The 22,424-nt window shown below is 38.9% G+C and overlaps 1 protein-coding gene across 3 annotated transcripts in view; it reads left to right on the forward strand.

Moving 5' to 3' along the window:
• Positions 1-22,424, forward strand: part of KDM5A (lysine demethylase 5A) — an 82,048-nt gene that overhangs the window by 10,144 nt on the left and 49,480 nt on the right. For all 3 annotated transcript variants that reach the window (XM_027093353.1, XM_027093351.1, XM_027093352.1), the window contains exons 4-12: positions 1,819-1,989; positions 3,945-4,079; positions 10,137-10,242; positions 11,414-11,505; positions 12,117-12,275; positions 13,702-13,821; positions 14,525-14,683; positions 20,289-20,470; positions 21,916-22,078. In XM_027093353.1, coding sequence (XP_026949154.1) covers positions 1,819-1,989; positions 3,945-4,079; positions 10,137-10,242; positions 11,414-11,505; positions 12,117-12,275; positions 13,702-13,821; positions 14,525-14,683; positions 20,289-20,470; positions 21,916-22,078 — 1,287 coding nt within the window. The remainder of the gene's footprint in view (positions 1-1,818; positions 1,990-3,944; positions 4,080-10,136; positions 10,243-11,413; positions 11,506-12,116; positions 12,276-13,701; positions 13,822-14,524; positions 14,684-20,288; positions 20,471-21,915; positions 22,079-22,424) is intronic.

The raw sequence follows: 22,424 nt of genomic DNA on the forward strand, positions 1-22,424 counted from the left end.
GTTTACTGTGTCCCGGTGCCATCCATTCATTCATTCATTTTGGCTGCGCTGTGTCTTAGTTGCCGCACACGGGATCTTCGTTGCTGCACGTGGAATCTTTGTCGTGGCATGCGAACTCTTAGTTGTGGCATGCATGTGGGATCTAGTTCCCCGACCAGGAATCGAACCCGGGCCCCCTGCATTGGGAGCATGGAGTCTTAACCACTGCACCACCAGGGAAGTCCCTGTTCTGGTGCTTTTCATGTTTTAATTTGTCTTCACAGCAGCCTCATAATAAGGAATAGATAACTGTTATTATTACTCTTTTAATAATGGTGAGGAGTCTGAGATGCAAATTATGTAACTTACCCAAGGTCATACAACTACTGAGTTAGCAGAGCTGGGATTTGAACTCTGGTAATCTGGCTCTGGAGTCCATGCTCTTAGCCTTTAAAAAAAAGTTGTGGTGAAACGTACATAACTGTTTACTGCTTTTCAGTGTACAATCTTATGGCCTTAGATATTTTCAAAGTGTTGTACAACCATCACTACTGTCCATTTCCAGAACTTACCCCTCCCTGTACCACCTGGTAAAACCATTATCATACTTTCTATGAATTCACTTATGCTAGGTTATCTCATTTAAATGGGATCATACAATATTCATCTTTTTGTGTTTGTGTTATTTCACTTAGCATAATGTTTTCAGGGTTCATCCATGTTGTCACATGCATCAGAGTTTCATCCATTTTTTTTTTTTTCATCCATTTTTAAGGCTGAATAATATTCCACGTATGCCTTTACCACATTTTTTTTTATCCGTTCATCTCTTGATGGATATTTGGGTTGTTTCTACCTTTTGGCTATTGTGAATAATGCTCCTGTGAACACTGGTATGCAAGTACTGTTTGAATCCCTGCTGTCAGTTCTTTTGGCTATCTCCCTAGAGGTGGAATTGCTGGGTCATATGGTAATTCTGTTTAATTTTTCTCTTAACTTTTTGATATAGTAGAATACAGTAGTGTACACTCAAAGAGGAAAATTGTTTTGAATTCAAATAACTTAATCACACTCTTTATTCTGTCATCAGTGAAACTGAAAACTGCCTATATTTTAGAATGTGAGAGATGTACATATCAGTTTCTGGAAGATGGGGGCCTGGGTACATGTCTGCTCTATACTGTGGCTGGTTTGACGTGAGCATTCAGCAAAAATTGGCCAATTTATCCCATTACTTCCTACCTTAATACATTCTGTGCTATGTTCTAGTACATCTCCGGAATTTATTTTTCCCCATCATTTCTTTATAATATTCTGTGTAAAGCCTTTCTCTTTTTGAAAAATTACAGCCTCTTTTTCAAAATATCCTCTGAATCCACTGTTTGTTTGACATTTTTGTTAAATCCTGTAAGTTAGTTGCTATATTTTCTAGTATCGGGATTTACATTCACTTTATATTATATAATAACATTCACATGTCTATACTTGGTCTGTTTTTAATTTTTATTTATATTTTGAATTCCATGTGGATATAGAGTACATATATGTATTTAATTTTCTCAAGGTGCATAGTGTGCAAAGCATAAATTCATTAAATATTTTTGAATGCTTGGTTCATTGAAGGTACGCACAGTGACCAGTAATAGAGTTTAAAACTTCCAGAAGTTATTGTCTCTTTTCCATACTTTAAATGTTGATGAGTTTCAATTTTGTCACATATTTCTTGAAAGGAAATATAAAATCTAGGCCCAGAATAATTTTTCCATTTAGCAGACAAGATGTAGAGTCAGAATACATGAATCTACCTCTTTCCCTAAATAATTTTTACTTTCTTTTCAGATTGTTGCCAGCAAAGGTGGTTTTGAAATGGTCACCAAAGAGAAGAAATGGTCTAAAGTGGGTAGCCGCTTGGGATATCTGCCAGGAAAAGGAACTGGGTCTCTTTTGAAGTCACATTATGAAAGAATTCTCTACCCATATGAGCTTTTCCAGTCTGGTGTCAGCCTTATGGTGAGATGCATCACTTTTTTTAGGAGTGGATAAATCCACTCTGCCATATATAAACTTTAGATTGTTTACTATAACAAGATAGCAATTGGCTATGATTTCACCAGGTACTGAAATTTGGGGGGAGCAAGGTGTAGTTTAAAAATCACAGCTATTTTTGGTGGTTTACAAGATAAAGGCTAATGGGAATGAAGAAAGTTTTCTTATTAAAATGTGTAAGCTTATGCAAGACTTACGCTTTTAAAAAAATTCCTCCACTTGGTTTCATGTATTTTTTTTTTGAACAGCTTTATTGAGGTATAATTTACATACTACAGAATTCACCTATTATAGGTACACAGTCAATAAGCTTTAGTAAATTATACATTTATGCAACTATCATCACCATCCAGTTTTAGAACACTTCCATCAGCTCTCAGAATTCCTTTGTGTTTGTTTATAGCTGGTTCTTCTACCCTCAAACCTGGACAACTCCTGATCTGCTTTCTGGCTCTATAGTTTTGCCTTTTCTAGAAATTTCATGTACATGGAATCATACAGTATGATTTTGTGTATGGCTTTTTTCACTTAGCCTAATGTTTTTAAGGTTCATCTATGTTTTAGTATTCGTACTTCATTCCTCTTTATGGCTGAATAATACTCTATTGTATGGATATACCACATTTGTTTATTCATTTATCACTTATGGACATTTGGATTGTTTCCAGTTTATGGCTGTTATGAATAATGCTATGAATATTCATGTACTAGTCTTTGTGTGGACATACGTTTTCATTTCTCTTGGGTAGATACCTAGGAGTGGAATTGCTGGGTTATACGGTAAGTTTACGTTTAACTTTTTAAGAAACTGCCAAACTGTATTCCAAAGTGGCTGAACCACTTTACATTCCCGCCAGTAATGTAGAGGCTTCCAGTTTCTGCACATCTTTGCCAACACTTGGTATTGTCAGTTTTTTTGCTTACAGCCATTCTAGTGGGTGTGTAGTGGTATCTCATTGTGGTTTTAATTTTATTTCCCTAATGACTAATGGTGTTGTGTATCTTTTCATGTGTATATTAGCCATTTGTATATCTTCCTTGATGAACTGTCTGCTCAAATCTTTTTTTTTATTGGGTTGTCAGTCATTTTATACTTGTTTTAAGATTTTGCTAAATAGTCTGGATATAAGTCCTTTATCAGATGTATGATTTTATAAATATTTTCTTTAGTTTGTGGTTTGTCTTTTCATTTATAATGGTGTCTGTTTGAAGAGTAATCTATTGATTTTCTCCCTTTTTATGGATTGTGCTTCTGTTATCATATCTAAGAAAATCTTTTCTTCACCTAAGGCCAAGTGTTTTTTTTTAATAGTTTTAGCTTTTATGTTTAGGTCTGTGACCCATTTTGAGTCGTTTTTTTGTGTATAGTCTGAGTTAAAGGTATAAGTTCATTTTGGGGGCAGCGGAGAGGGGGTATAGGAATATCCAATTGTTCCAGCACCATTTGTTAAAAGACTACCCTTCTCCCATTTACCTTACCAAGGTGATTTACCTTGGCACCTTTGTTGAGAATCAGTTGACTATAAATATGTGGGTTTATTTCTAGTCTGTTTTGTTCTTTGTTTGATCTGTATGTTTTACCCTAACACCAATACTATGCTGTCTTGAGTACCATAGCTTTATAGTAAGTTTAGATATCTGGTAGTGTAAGTCCTCCAGCTTGGTTCTTTTTTCAAAATTTCCAAACAGTTTGCATTTCCACATAAATTTTGGGATCCACTTCTCAATTTCTACAACAGAAGCCTGCTAGGATTTTGATAGGGATTGTCTTGAATCTATAGATAAGTTTGGTGGGAGAGTTGTCATCTGGTTTCATGTAGTTTTAGGGATTTTTTAGAAATTTATTATTTTTCTCCTTATTCTCAAATCTGATTTCTTACAAGTGAATCTGCCCTCTTCCTGTGCTCTCAATTCTTTAGGGTGTACAAATGCCTAATTTAGATCTTAAGGAAAAAGTGGAGCCTGAGGTTCTTGGCACTGATGTCCAAACTCCCCCAGAGCCGGGCACAAGAGTGAACATTCTGCCGAAGAGAACAAGGCGTGTCAAGTCTCAGGTATCAGTTTCCATGGGCCGCTTTTGACAGGCGTTTCTAGAGTGTTGACTGTGCAGAACACTTACTTGGCTCTGGGAGGTCATTCACGTGCTGTCGTTCTTTAAAACTCGGAGACACGTTTCCATATACCTTTGAGATGAATGAGGAAGGGATTGTAAACTTCAGTCTGATTTGATTTAGAGAGTTCTTCGTTAATTTTGAACAGCTATGACAGGGGTGGTGGTTCAGAGAGTGACTCTGGATACTGTAGGGCCAATTTCATAGACATGCTGATGAATTCTAGTATATTTTATTTTCGTGGTTAGTATAAGTGAGAAGAATAGGAAAGAGTGGTTTTATCTTTACTCATCATTCCTTTAAAAACCAGTGGGTAAGTTTCTTAGTCTCCGAACCATTCCAGTGTAATTTCTACAGTGTTCTTGTGACCTGGAATAATTTTAAAGCCTAATGAATACATCGGAAGAAAAATGCCCTAATTTCTTTTTGTCTGCCCCTCTTCCCCTCCACCTTTTTCCTATTCCCATTTCTTTGTGGTCCTCGAAGTTGTGTTTCTAAAGGTTTTTGATAAAGACAATCTGTAGGCTGGGGAGAGTGAGGTGCCCTTAGGACTCTTGAGATGTGGCCCATTTAAATTAACATATGGGTGAACTGGGACAGCAGCTTTTCTGGGTCCTAAACACATTTAAGGATGGAAGTGGTTCACATGGAAAGTGGGTTCACTATTAACAAGAGATACTGGATCTGGGGTTGTGAGGAGTCCTGTCACTGTAGAGGCAGGCTAATGATACTTCATCTTGCTTTTCTGTAGCTCAGGGGATATGTCTCTTTCATGCCATGTCTACTTTCCTTGTTCTGAGTTTATGCTCGCTAAATAACCTCCTGATTAATAATTTAGCTTCTTAGGTACTCTGATAGCAGAAAGGTAGGTGTCTTGAATGGGGCATGTGAATTTAATGGAAATTTTTGGAAAATGATAGCTCTATTTTATTTTTTTAATTTTAAAATTTATTTATTTTTTTTGACTGCATCGGGTCTTCATTGCTGTGCGCGGGCTTTCTCTAATTGCGGCGAGCAGGGGCTACTCTTCGTTGTGGTACACGGGCTTCTCGTTGTGGTGGCTTCTGTGGTTGCAGAGCACGGGCTCTAGGTGTGTGGGCTTCAGTAGTTGCAGCACTTGGGCTCAGTAGTTGCAGCACGCAGGCCCTGGAGCATGCGGGCTTCAGTAGTTGCGGCGTGTGGGCTCTGGGGTGTGCGGGTTTCAGTAGTTGTGGCTCGCGGGCTCTAGAGTGCAGGCTCAGTAGCGGTGGCACACTGGCTTAGCTGCTCTGTGGCATATGGAATCTTCCCGGACTAGGGCTCGAACCCGTGTCCCCTGAATTGGCAGGTGGATTCTTAACCACTGCGCCACCAGGGAAGTCCCAATAGCTCTATTTTAAATTAGTAAACTCTGGTTTGGTTGTTAAGTGATTTTTATTACCATGGTTGATCTCAGAAGTTCTGATCGTCTTTGGGTATATAGTGAAGATTCTGTCTTAAGACCTGAAATACTTGAAGACTAGTCTCTTTGACATGGTGACTCAACTTTGAAGAGTTGCCCCAGCTGGGCCCATTTAATCAGTTGCCAGCTTGTGAAATCCCTTGATGTTCCTTCTGAAACCATGAAAAAAAAGTCCTGCTTATTTCTGATTGCCTTTCATCAGATTATATAATGATTGCCATTCATTATGTAACAATAGGGACTACACAGAATACTTTTACCCATTGCAGTAATTGTTGCTGTAGTCAGATTGATTGATATTGGATTGATATTGGAACCATTTGAGGATTTGCAATTAAGAATTTCTTCACCTTGCAGTTTGTCCTTAATTAATGTTGCCAGTCTGCCTCATTCCTAGTCTTCTATTTCAGAAAGACAGTAAAGGCTTTCTGGTAGAACTTCAACCTCTTGCCCCATACATGAAACTATCTGGTGTTCATTCTTAATCTCTACCTATCTCTGTGGGCAGAGTGTGCCTTTTTCTCCAAGGGTAATCCTTCTACTCCCATCCTTCCCGGCTTTAAAAACAGAAGCCCTCTTCCTAGATAGTTCCTTACTCCTTGCCTCTTTTCATGAAGAAGTTCCCTGGAAAATCATCTATATTTTCTCAGTTTCCTCAGTATCTGTTTAGTTTTTAAACCCTGTAATCGGACTTTGAGCTAAATAATTTCCTTGAAACTACACTATTCAAGTTACCACAGAGTTAATAATTGTCAGATGCTGAGACCCCTTTTTCATTTCTTAACCTACTTCATCTCTGATCATGTTTGCATTTCTTGAAATTTGCTTTTTCTTTGGCTTCTGTGACACCTCTCTTCTCGTTTCCCTCGTCCTCTCTGACCACTCCTCAGTAATCTTTGTTATCTCTTCTCTCTGCCCTTCATGTAGTGCTCTCAGTCTTCCTTATCTTCACTCTACCCAGCTGTCTCTTCCACCCTGTGATTTGTTACTACCTATCTCTCAGGACTCCTAAATAAGTCATGACATCCGTGCTTCTTCCCTGTTCACCAGGGGTCTTGAGTGCATGTGTGTATATGTATGCCTTGGTGGCCACACACAGCTAAACTCAGTATGTCGCGAACATTATCACCTTTTCTAAATCTGTTTTCTTAAAAAATATTTTCTAGCTTGGTGATAGTGACAAGCACAGCCATCGAATAGTTTCCCAAACAAGAAATGGAAGTTAAGAAAGTTATCCTACTTTCCTTTCCCATCTCTATCACATCGCTTGATATACTCTGCTTTAATTGGTTTTTTCTGTGACCTCACTAGAATGAGTTCCTTGAAAGCTGAGATTGCAGTTTGTTTATATCAAGAATGACCAAACCCTTAACACTTATACATTAGAATGCCAGTATGTCCCATTTTTGGTGACACTAAGTTTGAGCCAGCACTTCTTCATTATAATGTACTATTCTCCTTGTAATAAAAGTAATCAGAGTAAACTATAAGACTGTGGGAATAACTTGTTTTCCATTAACTTTCCATTATTTTTCAATAACAATATTTCCATTATTCCATTAACTTGTTTTACCCAATAGTTTTAACATTCATTGATAATCCTTGCCTCAGTTAATTATGTTGGTGGTTGCAAACCAGGTGATTTTCTGGTTCTGTCATTTCTTCTATGTTTATTAGTTAGCATTTTTCTTTAAAAAAACTCTACTCCCACGCTTGAGTATTTTTCATACAGTAAAATGTGTATATCTTAAGTGTACAGCTTGATGAATTTTGATGAATGTATATACCTATGGAACCAACCTTGAGTGTCCCTCCTCCTTTTATAGTCTCACTATAGAGCATGACTTTTTTGATAAATGTCTTATAACCTATTACTACTTTTTATTCCTTTTTGATACTTGAATTGTTCCAAATTTGGCCTGCGGGAGCCCCTTCAAGAGGTTCATATGTTCTTTGACAAGTCTCCGTCAGTTTTTTTTTGTTTTTTAATTAATTAACTAATTTATTTATTTTTGGCTGTGTTGGGTCTTCGTTGCTGTGCGCAGGCTTTCTCTAGTTGCGGCGAGCTGGGGCCACTCTTCATTGCAGTGTGCGGGCTTCTCACTGCCGTGGCCTCTCCCGTTGCGGAGCACACACTCTAGACACGCAGGCTCAGTAGTTGCGGCTCACGGGCTTAGTTGCTCCACGGCATGTGGGATCTTCCCAGACCAGGGCTCAAACCCGTGTCCCCTGCATTGGCAGGCGGATTCTTAACCACTGCACCACCAGGGAAGCCCTCTCCATCAGTTTTTGAGCACTTACTTTCTAGCACAAAGAATCCCATTGTCTTCTTGCCGTGACTTAGACCTGGAATCAGCCATTTCTCCAAGGAATCCTGGTTCACTTTAGTGGGAAATGGTATTTAGAAGCCAAGATTTGAGCACAAGGTGTGCTTGTTCCTACTGGGATACCATTGCTTGTAGCCCCTTCTGGTGGCCAGGGCTGGGAAATCAATTTTTAAAAATTGTGACTTTATATTTTCAGCTCATACTGATAATTCTAGTCCTAATCTAGCATCACAAAGTTCTTTTGGTTTATGTTGTAATTGTTTTCTTAGCATTTTGAGTTGGGAACTTAATTCATTTATTCCTGTTCTTTTGCTTTGATTGCTGTGTTTAAGACTATAGAATTTCCTGTGATTATTTCTTTCCTTTGTTCCAGAGATTCTGATATATGATATATGTGATATATGTATATACAGAGAAAAAATTCCAGGTGGAAGGGCCTTTTGATTTTGTTTTTTTGTTGTTTTTTTTTGCGGTATGCGGGCCTCTCACTGTTGTGGCCTCTCCCGTTGTGGAGCACAGGCTCCGGACGCGCAGGCTCAGCGGCCATGGCTCACAGGCCCAGCCGCTCCGCGGCATGTGGGATCCTCCCGGACCGGGGCACGAACCCGTGTCCCCTGCATCGGCAGGCGGACTCTCAACCACTGCACCACCAGGGAAGCCTGGGCCTTTTGATTTTTGATGTTATTTCTAGCTTTATGCCAGTAAGATCAGAGAATGTTGTCATATTATTTCCACTTTTGGGGACTTTATTGTCTGTCTGAAAAGGTGGTTGTAAGGATTAATTGACTAGAATACTTTGATATGGCATATACTATATACTCACTATGTTAGCTTTTATTACTATGTACTTTGCTTTAACAGTGGTAAAGAATGTATAGTGTTAGGGGCTTCCCTGGTGGCGCAGTGGTTGGGAGTCCGCCTGCCGATGCAGGGGACGTGGGTTCGTGCCCCGGTCTGGGGGGGTCCCACATGCCGTGGAGCAGCTGGGCCCGTGAGCCATGGCCGCTGAGCATGCGTGTCCGGAGCCTGTGCTCCGCAGCAGGAGAGGCCACAGCAGTGAGACGCCCGTGTACTGCAAAAAAAAAAAAAAAAGAGAATGTGTAATGTTAATGTTTTTCATTGGACTGACTATAGGTTAATATAACCAAGTCAGCCTACCAAAGTTTAAAGATACATTTTGAAATGCCATTTTGGTTGGTTTGGTTCTTATATGCTCTTTTAGTAGTCCAGGCTGCCTGTGTCTGTCTGCTGTTAGGTCGCCATAGACTTATAAAGTAGTCTATTTTATCCTGGTTTATTTTTATTCTTATCGACTAAGTATATTTTAAGTAAATTTTGGTTATTACCCTGCATTCAGAGATTATCTAAATTCAAGGTGTAACACTGGTGTCTGTCATGATGCTTTAATCCTCAAGTACTAGAATGCCAAATGACAGTAGCTTAAACATTGACAACACAGTTTTCACATGCGGACACATTTTCCACATGAGATTTTCAGAGATAAGTAGTTCTAGGATTCGTATAGCAACTTCACATTGTCATCAAGGGCCAAGCTCTTTCCATCTTCCTGCCTGGCCTTCTTCAGTGTATGGGTGATACATATATCTCCTCTTAATTGCATTGTGGCTGCTGTAGCGTCCAGCGCTGTGCTTCCATCAGACTGAGTCTTGTAGCAGTGGGAAAGGAAATTGGGTCAAAAGGGCTTACTCTTTGAGATGCTTTCTCTTTTATTAGAAGATGAAAATCTTTCCCAGAGGTTTGCAGTAGACCTTCCTTATGTCTCACTGGCTAGAACACGATAGTATTCCCACCCTTAGCTAGGTGATCGCCAGCAAAGAGAAATGGCATTGGCATGATTGACTTAGGACAGTCATTATTCATCTCCTAGGATGGCCATAATTGCCCTAATCAAAGATGGGTGTCCATTAGCAAGTTAGAAGTGGGCATTTCTATCGAGTTATTACCACTGTTACACCAGTAATTACCAGTAGTGTCTGTCTCTGGACAGAACCTAATTGACAACTATGCTTTTATGAAAGGTAGATTTTCTTTTGTGGAAAGGAATCTGGGTGTTGCAGAGCGCTTTGGTGACTTCAGCAATGAGGAAGCAAGTGGGTTTAGAAAAATTAAAATTTTCCTTCATTTTGAATTGGATCTTGAGACTTTTCTTGGGTAAGAAAATAAATTTATGAATCACAATAATTAGACTAATGTGAGTTTATTTTTTTTTAGTCAGAATCTGGAGAAGTGAATAGAAACACGGAACTGAAGAAACTTCGGATTTTTGGGGCTGGGCCTAAGGTTGTGGGCTTGGCAATGGGAGTAAAAGATAAAGAAGGTAAATCTGTTATTTGGTCACGAAAAGAAATAAGGTACAACAATATGGTTTTAACAAGATTCATATGATACTTGATCGTAGTCTGCCTTGGGATTTTCTTAGGCAGCATAGTTCCTAGACAGATCACCTTTTTAGTGGCAGATAATCTTAAGGTGTGAGGAGCCATATTGTGTTGAATTTTTGTAATATTTTGGAAGAGAGAAAGTTCCTCCTCCATGTCTAACACATGACACAGAAATTGTAGTTTCTAAAGGCTAGTTTATAAGAGAATTGCAAAATTAATGGTTCTCACCTGGTGATCTAAAGCTTATTATTTTTAAATTTAAAGAGAAATAGAGGATTTCTCTGACCTTTAGTATCAAAATATACTGGGGAGAGCTAATGATTTAGATTCTAACCATAATTTTGATATTTTTCTTTAATTGCCTTTGCATATTATGATACTTCATTTAAGTAACCTGTTTAAAGAATGCCTAGTACTCTCAGCTTAGCATGTTAGAAACTTGTGAGTAAAATTGCTAATGCGGAGATCAAGTTTCACAGTTCTATGTGCATGTTAGTTTTAAAGCTCAGTTTAACAAAGATTGTGTTGGATATGTTTTTACTGTGTAAGAATTTAATGAATTGCTATAATCACAAGTCATATTGATTACTGTGCATTTTATGATATGACTAAGTCTTTATTCAGATTGTGGGTTGAACTCTGGATAATCAGGTAATATTCTTCCATCACTCGCAAAGCATTCAGTGTGATAGGACTTCTAGATACATTATAATGTTTACTATTGCTCTTTTAAAAGATTAAGGACTTTATCTTTTTTCTGTTTGTAATTGTATTAGCTGGCAGTGATCTCAAAGCTAGTCCCAGATTAGTCCCTGATAAGTACTACATATGGGCAAGTGTAGAATTAGTAGTTACGCTCTCTGGAGCTTGATTGCCTGGACTAGAGTCCCAAGTCTGCCGCTGACTGGCTGTGTGATTTTGGTCAAGTTATCTAGCTTCTCTGTGCTTCAGATTCTTTATCTTCAGTGGGGGGGGATAATAGTTTATCTACCTCATAGTGTTGTGAGATTTTAACTAATTTAAATAATCTAAAATAGTGTCTGGTCCATGGTAAGCTCTCAACATTAGTTTTTACTATTATTATTATATAACTATTTTTATTTCAAGATGAGGTCTCCCGAAGACGAAAAGTTACCAACAGGTCAGACGCATTTAACATGCAAATGAGACAACGGAAAGGAACTCTCTCTGTTAACTTTGTAAGTGTTCTGAGATGTGTCAGGAGGGAAAGGATTTGTTTTTATTTTAGTTTTGCACTTTTTACCTTGCTATATCTTAGTATGTTATCTAGTTAGTTTATTTAGTTGTAAGACTTGATGGTGCAACTGAACTTGCCGCTTTGGTTTATATAATACTAACTTTGCTTTGTCCCATATACACAGACTGTTCCCTGAGTCTTATACCTTGTAAGTGAGTGAGTGAGAGGATGAAGTGAAACTGTAAATCCTTAGCTGTATTAATGCTCGGTATTCAGCCCTCTACCAATAAAGAGTATTTGTGTATAGAAAGGGTGATGTGGTATATTTTATTTATATAAATTGACTTTCAAGTACCCTAGATTTGTAGTCTTCCTTTATTCTCATACCTTGATATGCTTTTATTAATTTGCTTGTAGAAGCTCTGAGGAAATTTAGGAAGTTTTATACAAAGTATTTAAATACAGTTATTTAAAATAAATATTAAGGATTTAAGTTATGTTTACTTTTTAGTGTACATTATTTTGTTTGTTTCAATTAAGGTGTTCGTGGTAAAAATTTAATATTGCTTATTACAGAAAATAAACTTTTATTTTATTTTGTTTTTTTAACAGGTTGATCTTTACGTTTGTATGTTTTGTGGTCGGGGAAATAATGAAGATAAATTGCTGTTGTGTGATGGATGTGATGACAGCTATCATACATTTTGTTTAATTCCCCCACTACCTGATGTGCCCAAAGGAGACTGGAGGTGTCCTAAATGTGTCGCTGAGGTATAAGCCTAACCTAACCTTTCTGAATTAAGAACAGTAACACACACATACACGTGTACAGTGAACACATTCCGTGAAGCTTCTTCTCCTCTCTCTTTGTTCTTCAGTGTTTGAAATCGCCAGGATTTTTGAAGAGTGATAGTGACTGGAAATGTAACAGTTCTACTGTGGCAGTTTGTTTTTTAAAGGGTCTTTTTCTGACTGTTGGTTAGATAATTCTGTTTATTGCTGCAGACTTTGCTCAGAATATTCATATTCTTGGAAAACAATAAAAATGAAGAAAGTCTGTAGGTTATTTGTTTTTTCTTTTTTTTAAAAAGTAAAAATCAGACATGAAGCTCTAGAACTTAGGATTCATGCATCCAGTTTTCATGCTACCAAATAAATTGGTGGTATCTATTAACTTGTTTAAATTTTGACTTGATTGTACTAAATTGTTATTGAAAGATTATAATGATGTCATTATCATGAAATGTCTGGTCTGTTTACTTATTTTAACAAAATGTGATAGGACGTTGAAGGGAAAGAGATGGTATATCTAGATGTAGTCAAAGATGGATATTTATGGCCTTTGAATTATTTATTTATTTATGGCTGTGTTGGGTCTTTGTTGCTGTGTGTGGGCTTTTCTCTAGTTGCGGCGAGCGGGGGCTACTCTTCATTGTGGTGTGCAGCCTTCTCATTGCGGTGGCTTCTCTTGTTGTGGAGCACGGGCTCTAGGCGCACGGGCTTCAGTAGTTGTGGCTCGCGGGCTCAGCAGTTGTGGCTCGTGGGCTCTAGAGTGCAGGCTCAATAGTTGTGGCGCACAGGCTTAGTTGCCATGTGGCATGTGGGATCTTCCCGGACCAGGGATCGAACCCATGTCCCCTGTATTGGCAGGCGGATTCTTAACCACTTCTGCTACCAGGGAAGTCCCTTGAATTATTTTTTAATTTATTATTCTCAAGGTTGGATGATTCAGTCCTACTCGAAGTCAGTATTTGTGTTAAGAAATTGGTCATGGTGGTTGGTAGTATGAAAAAAAATCATTTTTCTAGCTAATTATCCTAGCAACCCGGTGAATATCCCTTTGTCCTTTACCTTTCCTCCCTCCATGAACATTTATTTTTCCACTGAGGATAATAGACATCCCTGGGCTTGATTCCAGGTTGGTAGTCCTCCAGGTGTTTGTCTTGCTGCCAAAGCTTAATGACAACTCCAAAGCCCAAAGCTGTTTCATTGCCACCTTCCTACTGGAAGATGTGAAAATGCAGTTGAAGTTTAAGAACATTATTTCCTGATTCCACATTAATACTTGTTTTGTGGTCTAGAGTTGACTGGATTTGCTTTCCCTAGGGAAATGATCAAAGAAGGTAGTACCTGAGGGCCTTAATGCGTACTTCAGTTCAGTTTCAGTAAGTTAATCTTAGATTTTTTTTCTTCCCAGGAATGTAATAAACCTAGAGAAGCCTTTGGATTTGAACAAGCTGTACGAGAGTATACACTTCAGAGCTTTGGAGAGATGGCAGATAATTTTAAGTCTGACTATTTCAATATGCCAGTTCATGTGAGTATCTATCGTTTAGGTCACTTTAGGAAAGTATAAAAATTTATCTGATTCCAAAGCTTTTGCGTTGCTTTTTAAAAACTTTCATTATTTTGTAGAAAGCAGGGACAGCATAAAGAAGATGATAGAACACCAGATCTGAAGATTAGGGGCCTGGGATCTGTTTTTGTTTCTTTTACCCTCTGCCGTGGCAGTGTGCACTGTAGAGAAACTGACTTCGACCTTCCACTTGTTCTTTAGTGCTCTGGGAGCGCTGTCCTTTACAGACAGGCACGGAGGATGCGGCAGTTGCTGCTTTGGTTTAGTTATTTGTAGTATGAGGTTTGCTTCTTTCCCTGGGGGATCTTGGACTTTAAAAAAATCCCTTTCGAAATAATTTGCCAAAGCTGTTAAAATTCAGCCTTGATTTTTGTATTTCCTTTTCCTTCCTTATGTCCTGGGTCATCTTTATCCCTCTTAGTTGGAAAGCAGCTTGCAGAAGAAGGCAGTTCAAATTCATTATGTTTTTCTGAACATCTAAGTTGTCTTTAGCTTTTTCCCATCGTCAGTCAGAAAAGCTAGGATTGCAGTCTTTTCAGCTCTGGGAATTGAGAAGGTTTCCTGTTTTTTCATGGGCTTTTTGTTCACTTGACCTGTGTATTATGTCATATGGGTTATGGTTATAGAGAGTTGGTAATCTGTAATCTTTGTTTTCCCTGTGTAGATGGTTCCCACAGAACTGGTGGAGAAGGAATTCTGGCGGCTGGTGAGCAGCATTGAAGAAGATGTTATCGTAGAGTATGGAGCTGACATCTCCTCAAAAGACTTTGGAAGTGGATTTCCTGTAAAGGATGGTCGGAGAAAGATGCTGCCAGAAGAAGAGGTGCAGAGCACATAGTAGTATCCAGATTTCTTACCCTGAAGCTGATTCAGCCTTTACATAGTAGAAAACTGCCTTTCTTTAATTTAAGGGACCACGTTCATTTAAAATATTAAATATGTAGAATTTGGACAATAAAAATAATCTTCAGTTTTGAAAACAATAAATTCAAAGTACCATTAAATATTATTTAACTTTGCATTTTATCAATTTTTTTTTGGCCGTACGTGGGCCTCTCACTTGTTGTGGCTTCTCCCGTCATGGAGCACAGGCTCCGGACGCGCAGGCTCAGCGGCCATGGCTCATGGATCCAGCCACTCCGCGGCATGTGGGATCCCCCCGGACCGGGGCACGAACCTGCGTCCCTTGCAGGTGGGGAGGTGGACTCTAAACCACTGTGCCACCAGGGAAGCCCTTAACTTTGCATTTTAAAACCAGTTAAATTGGTTTAAAACTTTAACTTTAGTTAAGATTTTGCCTAGCTCTTTCTGTTTGGAAATCTAGCAAGTGACAAGATTTTTTTAAAAAATTACATTTTACTGGTAGGTCCACAATTAATTTTCCTTTAACACCTGGGCAGGTAGGTTTTCAAATATGCATTTAAACTGTAACAGATAATGAAGTACTATCACCTAGGAGATGACCTCTGTGTGTAAACCTGAATTAAGATGATCATTTATTTCTTTTTCTCTTTACTTTGGTCCTTGTCACCTTTTCTTTACCTTTGTAATTGGCAGTAATTGAGAGTTTTATCTCCTATTAAAAGAGTTAACACATGGTCAAAAAAAAAAGTTACATAGTGGAGAAGGATATACAATTAAAAATATGGCCACTCTAGGTCTCTTAGGGCTACCATTGACATGGCATATCTTTTCCATTCTTTTACTTTGAAGCTGTTTGTATTTTGGAATCTGGTGTGTGTCTCTTATAGGCAGCATATGATTGAATCTTGCTTTTTTAAAAATCTAGCCTGAAGGTTGACTTATATATTTATTTATTTGTCCCTCTGTCTGTCTGCCTATTTAGCTAGCTAGCTAGCTAACTAGCTAGCTAGTTAGCTGCGTTGGGTCTTTGTTGCTCCGCGTGGGCTTTTCTGGTTGCCGGGGGCTACTCTTTGTTGCAGTGCGCCGGCTTCTCATTGCGGTGCCTTCTGTTGTTGCAGAGTATGGGCTCTAGGCGCGTGGGCTTCAGTAGTTGCAGCACTTGGGCTCAGTAGTGCAGCTTGAGGGCTCTAGGACACAGGCTCAGTAGTTGTGGCACGTGGGCTTAGTTGCCCTGTGGCCTGTGGGATCTTCCTGGACCAGGGCTCAAATCCGTGTCCCCTGCACTGGCAGGCGGATTCTTAACCACTGTGCCACCAGGGAAACCCTATACAGATATATTTTATAGGAACAGTTCAGTGTTGAAATGTGTAGATGTTCAATGTCACTGAATTAAAACCTGCTTTGTAGAAGTATAAAGAAATGCGTCAACCTTAGTTTCTTCATACCCTTCCATTGGCAAATGGTAGGCAATTACCTACTTATTGGGAAGAGGCTTTGTTTTACAGCTTTTAACTTTTTCTGAATTTCGTTTTGGTTTTGAATTTTTAAGTTGCTCTTGAACAGATATTTATATCTTCTAATCTTAAGAGATAAGGTCACAGAGTTTTTATTTTTTAATTTTTTTTATTTTTTATATATATATTTTTGCGGTACTCGGGCCTCTTACTGTTGTGGCCTCTCCCATTGCGGAGCACAGGCTCTGGACGCGCAGGCTCGGCGGCCATGGCTCACTGGCCCAGCCGCTCCGCGGCATGTGGGATCTTCCCGGACCGGGACACAAACCCATGTCCCCTGCATCGGCAGGCGGACTCTCAACCACTGCACCACCAGGGAAGCCTGGTCACAGAGTTTTTAAAGATTATTTTAAATGTGGTTAAATGTCAACCCTAAGTAAACAATATAGATATTAATCCTTCTAAATGTTTGAATTCTGTATGAATATTCATCTGTTTTTGCTTTTGCTCCATTCACCTTCATATAAGAACGTGGAGGGCTTCCCTGGTGGTGCAGTGGTTTAGAGTCTGCCTGCCGATGCAGGGGACGCGGGTTCATGCTCCGGTCCGGGAGGATCCCACATGCCGCGGAGAGGCTGTGCCCGTGAGCCATGGCCCCTGAGCCTGCGCGTCCGGAGCCTGTGCTCCGCAGTGGGAGAGGCCACAACAGTGAGAGGTCCGTGTACAGGAAAAAAAAAAAAAAAAAAAATGTGGAGAAATTTGGGCTTTAAAGACATCAGCATAGCATGAAGAGACAGGGATACAGCTCTTTTTTCTAGTCTGGGTCATCGATTTGCTATTTATTTCATAAGCAATAACGTTTTACTCAGGATTCTGTTTTTATGTTGTAAGATGGAGTGAGAGAACCCATTTATACAAAAGGATTTTAAGGACTAATTAGACAGTGTATATAAAATCTCTGTATTTTTTATACTTATATTTTCTGTCAGTTTGTTACTCTTCTCTGGAAGTTACTCTTAGAAAAGTAGATACCTGCCGTCTTTTCCCCAGGAACTGTGCATGTATGTTGAACTTCTGTAAGAGTTAGCTTCTTGGCATCTGACAGCATGCTTCTCTGGTATCACAGTTTAGTGGAAAAGTACTTCTGAAGTTAATACATTTGTCTTATAAATACAAGTGCTCTGTAAACAGGGCCTCTGAGGAATAAAAATAGGCATAGAACTTGAAACCTTGGAAACATTTTTTTCATCTTATCCTCTCTGTGTCGTAAATCACTGAATAAATCCTGTTAATTTATTTTTCATTATTTTCTGTGGGATTGGCCTGTTTTCAATCCCACTACCACCGTCCTTGTCTCCGTCCAGTCATGTCATGTTGGGATAATTGCCGTGGTCTTACATAATGAGCACTTGTGTTGGGGGTTCCCCAGAGCTTCTCAGGTTCGCTGAGAACTCATGACTGTGACTTATTACAGTGAAAGTAAAGTAAAATCAGCAAAGGGAAAACAAGATGTGTGGTCAAAGTCTGGAGGTAGCCAGTTGGAAGCATTCAAGAGCCCTCTCTCCCTGGAGTCACACAGGATGCACTTAGGTACTCCAGCATCAGAATGACACCATGTGTGAAGCATCGCCCACCAGGAAGGCTCATTAGAGACCCAGAGCTCAGGGTTCTTATAAGCGGCGGGTGACATAGGCACCTTCTGCCTAACACATAGCAAAATTCCAGACCCCCAGAAGGAGATCGGGCGTGCATAAACCACACTGTGCAGCACTGCGAGCCACCCTGTGTTAGTGTCACGAACTGTTTACCATGCAGCTTTCCAGATGCCAGCCAGGGGCCGAACTTGAAGCGGGCCTTTTTTTTTTTTTAAATAAATTTATTTATTTTTTATTTTTGGCTGCGTTGGGTCTTCGTTGCGGCACGTGGGCTTTTCTCTGGTTGCAGCAAGTGGGGGCTACCTTCGTCGTGGCATGCAGGCTTCTCATTGTGGTGGCTTTGCTTGTTGGGAGCACAGGCTCTAGGTGCGCGGGCTTCAGTAGTTGTGGTGCACGGGCTTAGTTGTTCCACGGCATGTGGGATCTTCCTGAACCAGGGCTTGAATCTGTGTCTCCTGCATTGGCAGGCAGATTCTTAACCACTGCGCCACTAGGGAAGCCCCGAAGCGGGCCTTTTGAAGGGTAGCTGTCTTAGGCTTGCTCTGTTAAAGTAGCTTTTCTGAACACTGCCACTCTCTGTAGTCTCTCTTATACATTGCTTTCGGTTAAAATTTTAAGATCGGTGGGTCTTGGGGAGTTCATTTTGCAGTTCTGTCTATTTAAGTTTGAAATTTTCCATAATCAAAAATTTTAAGATAAATATAAAAATATTTAAGATGTTTATCATATTGTTTCACTTTTCAGAATCTGTTTTATTTCCCTTTTGAATATAGGATATCATCCAAGCTTCTTAGTCTGAAATTTAAGATTAAAGATCCAGTCTTCTCTTCTGGTCTTATTTCCTGCTTTTCTGAGTATGACCATTCCACTCTGCCTCTTTACCAGCCAGACCAGTATATTCTGTCTCTTGTCATTTATCTTCAAATCTTACCTAGTCTTCCAAGATCAACCCAGGTTTTTCCTTTTCCACCAAGTTTTCTTATTGATCCAGACTCATGATGATGACTATTTTGTTGTCCTCTGAAGAACTATATAATTTACTAGTTTATCTGTGTTTGGAGTTTAATATATATTGTCTCATCTTGGAACTGTTTGTATGTAGGCCTGGTCTCTTCACCTAGTTTCAGTATTTGTTCAGCCAACTAAAAAATATATTGAGTAGTATTTTTGAAAACTGCTTTTTTTTTTTTTGAAAGCCTATTGAGGGTAGGAATCATATCTCTTTATTATTCCGTATTGGGATTCCTAGTTAAGCCTTTGTTGGAATTTCTTCTATCCTCTGTAACTCTTAGCTACACTTTTATAATTTCCTTATCTCTGTGCCGCATTATGGATGATATCCTCAAATCAGTCTTCTGGTTCACAGATTCTCCCTTCAGCTTTGTCACTGGCTATTTAGCCTCTTAATTTGAGGGTTTTATTTTTAACTCTGTATTATCGAAACTTTCAAATGTATAAAACTAAACATAGTAATGCACTTCCCTCCCTCCCTACCTGGCATCCAGGTTCAACAGTTATCAGCCTTCTAATAGAAGGCGGATTCTCTTACCTGTTTTTGCATTCAGTCTGTTGCAATATCACATCACATATCCTCTGGAAAACTCACACTACATTTCTGCAAGAATGAGAGTGAAAAAGGCAAATAACATCTTAGAATTATTATGAATGTAGTTTGACTTTGCAGGTCCCCTGAAATAGGCTTGGGTTCCTTAGACCCCACTTTGAGGACTGCTCTGCACAAGGATAATAGCACTTTGAGTCTGTACCGCATACCGCTTCAGAGGTGGCTGTTTGAAACCCATGTCTGGAGCTTATGTCCAGTTAGAAACCTCTATGAAAACTCAGACAACAGCTTTCCGTGTTCATTCTGGCTGTGCTTTCTTTGTTTTTGGAAACTGCGAATTCTTTTTTCTCTTGAGTTCATCTATGAAGCAAAATTTTTTTTGATGTTGTAAATAGATGTGTTTGTGGGAGTTGGGGGTGCTTTCTGCACCATCTTGGTCTTCAGTGTTGCCACAGATTCCGGATTCTGTATCTTATTATGTTTTGTCTTCACAGTATCTGGCACCATTCTGTAAATATAGTGGTAAACATTTTGGGAAGTTATGTTACCGGGGATAAAGTCGAAATATAATAGCGACCTATTAAAATGAGTCTTAGAGTATTTTACTGGTAAGCTATGGGGGCAGGTGGGGAGTAATAAAAAGCCTTATATGCTTCAGAGTAAACCAGAGATATCTAAAATAATTAAAGGGAAATATAAATAACACTTAGGAGATAGGATTAAATATTTAGGAATATGAGTTACATGTAGAGAGCAAAGAGCATAGATTCTATGGACTAGATTATTGTAATTATTATAAAATTTTTACTTTTGTTTTTGAAGACTCCCTTGAGGTTTCTGTTGGGCACTTGTCATTTCTGATCTCTTATTTACATTTTTTTCCTTTTGTAGGAATATGCGCTTTCTGGTTGGAACTTGAATAACATGCCTGTTCTGGAGCAGTCTGTTCTTGCACATATCAATGTGGACATCTCTGGCATGAAGGTGCCATGGCTTTATGTGGGAATGTGCTTCTCTTCCTTTTGCTGGCACATCGAAGATCACTGGAGCTATTCCATCAACTACTTGCACTGGTATGTACAGTCTTTGTTAACAGCACACATACTTAGTGACCTTTCTAAAGGTGTAACAGTGTTAGATGGTGTGTTAGGGAGAGCTTACTTGAAAGTATTTTGTACCCCAAAGTTGGATAATGTGCTGTGTAGAGGTCTCAGGGTACAACACGTCAGACACTTTCCCTCTTCAAGTATGTGCATGCAGCAGAGCCTCGAGTTTCAGACCCAACTATGCTACATTTAGCGCACATGAAAATTTCTCTGGTATAACTTTTGAAATGCAAGGCAGGATATTTTTTAAAGTTTATATAATTAAGGTCTGACTAACCTTCAGTATTTAAGGTTGAAATTTGAAAAATTTCAAATTGAAATTTTTGTTTTTCCTTTTTAATAACATTTTCTCTAAAAATGCCTATGTTACATGTGTATTCATTAAATTTTTTCGCTGTTTTTTTTGTTTCACACCCACAGCTTTTATTTACTTACCCAGTTCCTTGTCCAGTATTCTCATCTTAACCAAATGATGTATTCCTCTCCATTTGAAAGATACTGCTCAGATCACACTATGCATTGGAAAGCTAATGATTTTCTTTCTCTGCTTCATCGCTGTGCTGTGTAATATGATAGCTTCTAGCCACATGTGGCTATTTAAATTAGTTAAGATTAAGTAAAATTAAAGTTTACTTCCTCAGTTGCACTAACCGCATTTTAAGTGCTTTATCGTCACTTGTGACTAGTGGCTCCTGTATTACCCAGCATCGATGCAGAACATTTTCAGTCATCTCAGTAAGTTTCTGTAGAGACAGCACGGTTAATTGTATGAGGGTTAAGAAATTCAGCTATTCTGTAGATAGCATGACTAATTAAATCCAGTTCCTTAAAGTTCAACTTAGTATTATAAATAAAACTCTAGTCCACTAAAGTCTAGTGTATTAATGATGCCAAGTGTTTGGTCTTAAGATTCATAGACAGAACTATATTCAGGGTTTCAACAATTTCTCGCCTTGGCTTATTTCCTTGGATAGTAAAATTGAACTCAATGAAGTTACGTAAAAGTACTCTAAAGGGCAGTGACTTTTACTTTGATCATTGTGGGGATAATTGGAATGTCCAGTGGACCTGTGAATCAGGCAGTATGTCAGTATCCTTTGGAACAATGCTTGCTTTTCATATAGCATCTTTCCTATTTGAAGATGCTGTTTAGTGATCTACCTTAAAGAGTTTATGTACTTTGAATTACTTTTCTGTAGTGATAAGTACGTACCTACCTATCCATATACTCTTGCCTTACCCCCATTATGAATAATAGCACAGATTTTTGAGATGGTTGCTAGGATTCAGGGCATATAATCTATGGCCATGGAGCAAGACAAAGTTAATTATAATTTAGTGGATTTGAATCAGAGACCCTGGCCTCATTGGCACCATGCTCTACCTAGATAAACAGTTATTTCTTTTGCTAGGGGGGAGCCAAAGACATGGTATGGTGTGCCATCTCATGCTGCAGAACAACTGGAGGAGGTGATGAGGGAGCTGGCCCCTGAGTTATTTGAATCCCAGCCTGATCTCCTACATCAGTTAGTCACCATCATGAACCCCAATGTGCTAATGGAGCATGGTGTGCCTGTGAGTCTTTTTGCATCTCCCTTCAGTATTTTAAATTTAAAGTTATGTACGCTTTTGATTAGAGTCACAGTATATGCTTGTTTTGTAATGGGAAATAAAAGATCACATCATCTTCAAGCCAAATTAGAATTTATACTCTGAAGGGAACAACATTTATTTGATTAAGAATGGGGTGTTGTAAAGTATGAATCACATTTACCTTATGTATAGCAACCTATCAGAATAGCCATGTTTTCAGTATATCCTGCTTTTAATAAAAATCTCATATTCTTTATTATCCCCATTTAACCAAAGTATAAGTATTTTAAGTGGTTGTTCTAATAACTAATGCTTATCCTTGTGGAGA

Source organism: Aethalodelphis obliquidens, unplaced genomic scaffold, assembly GCF_003676395.1.
Source record: "Aethalodelphis obliquidens isolate GAN/ISIS:26980383/991018 unplaced genomic scaffold, ASM367639v1 scaffold83, whole genome shotgun sequence".
In the NCBI taxonomy this organism is placed as follows: Eukaryota; Metazoa; Chordata; class Mammalia; order Artiodactyla; family Delphinidae; genus Aethalodelphis; species Aethalodelphis obliquidens.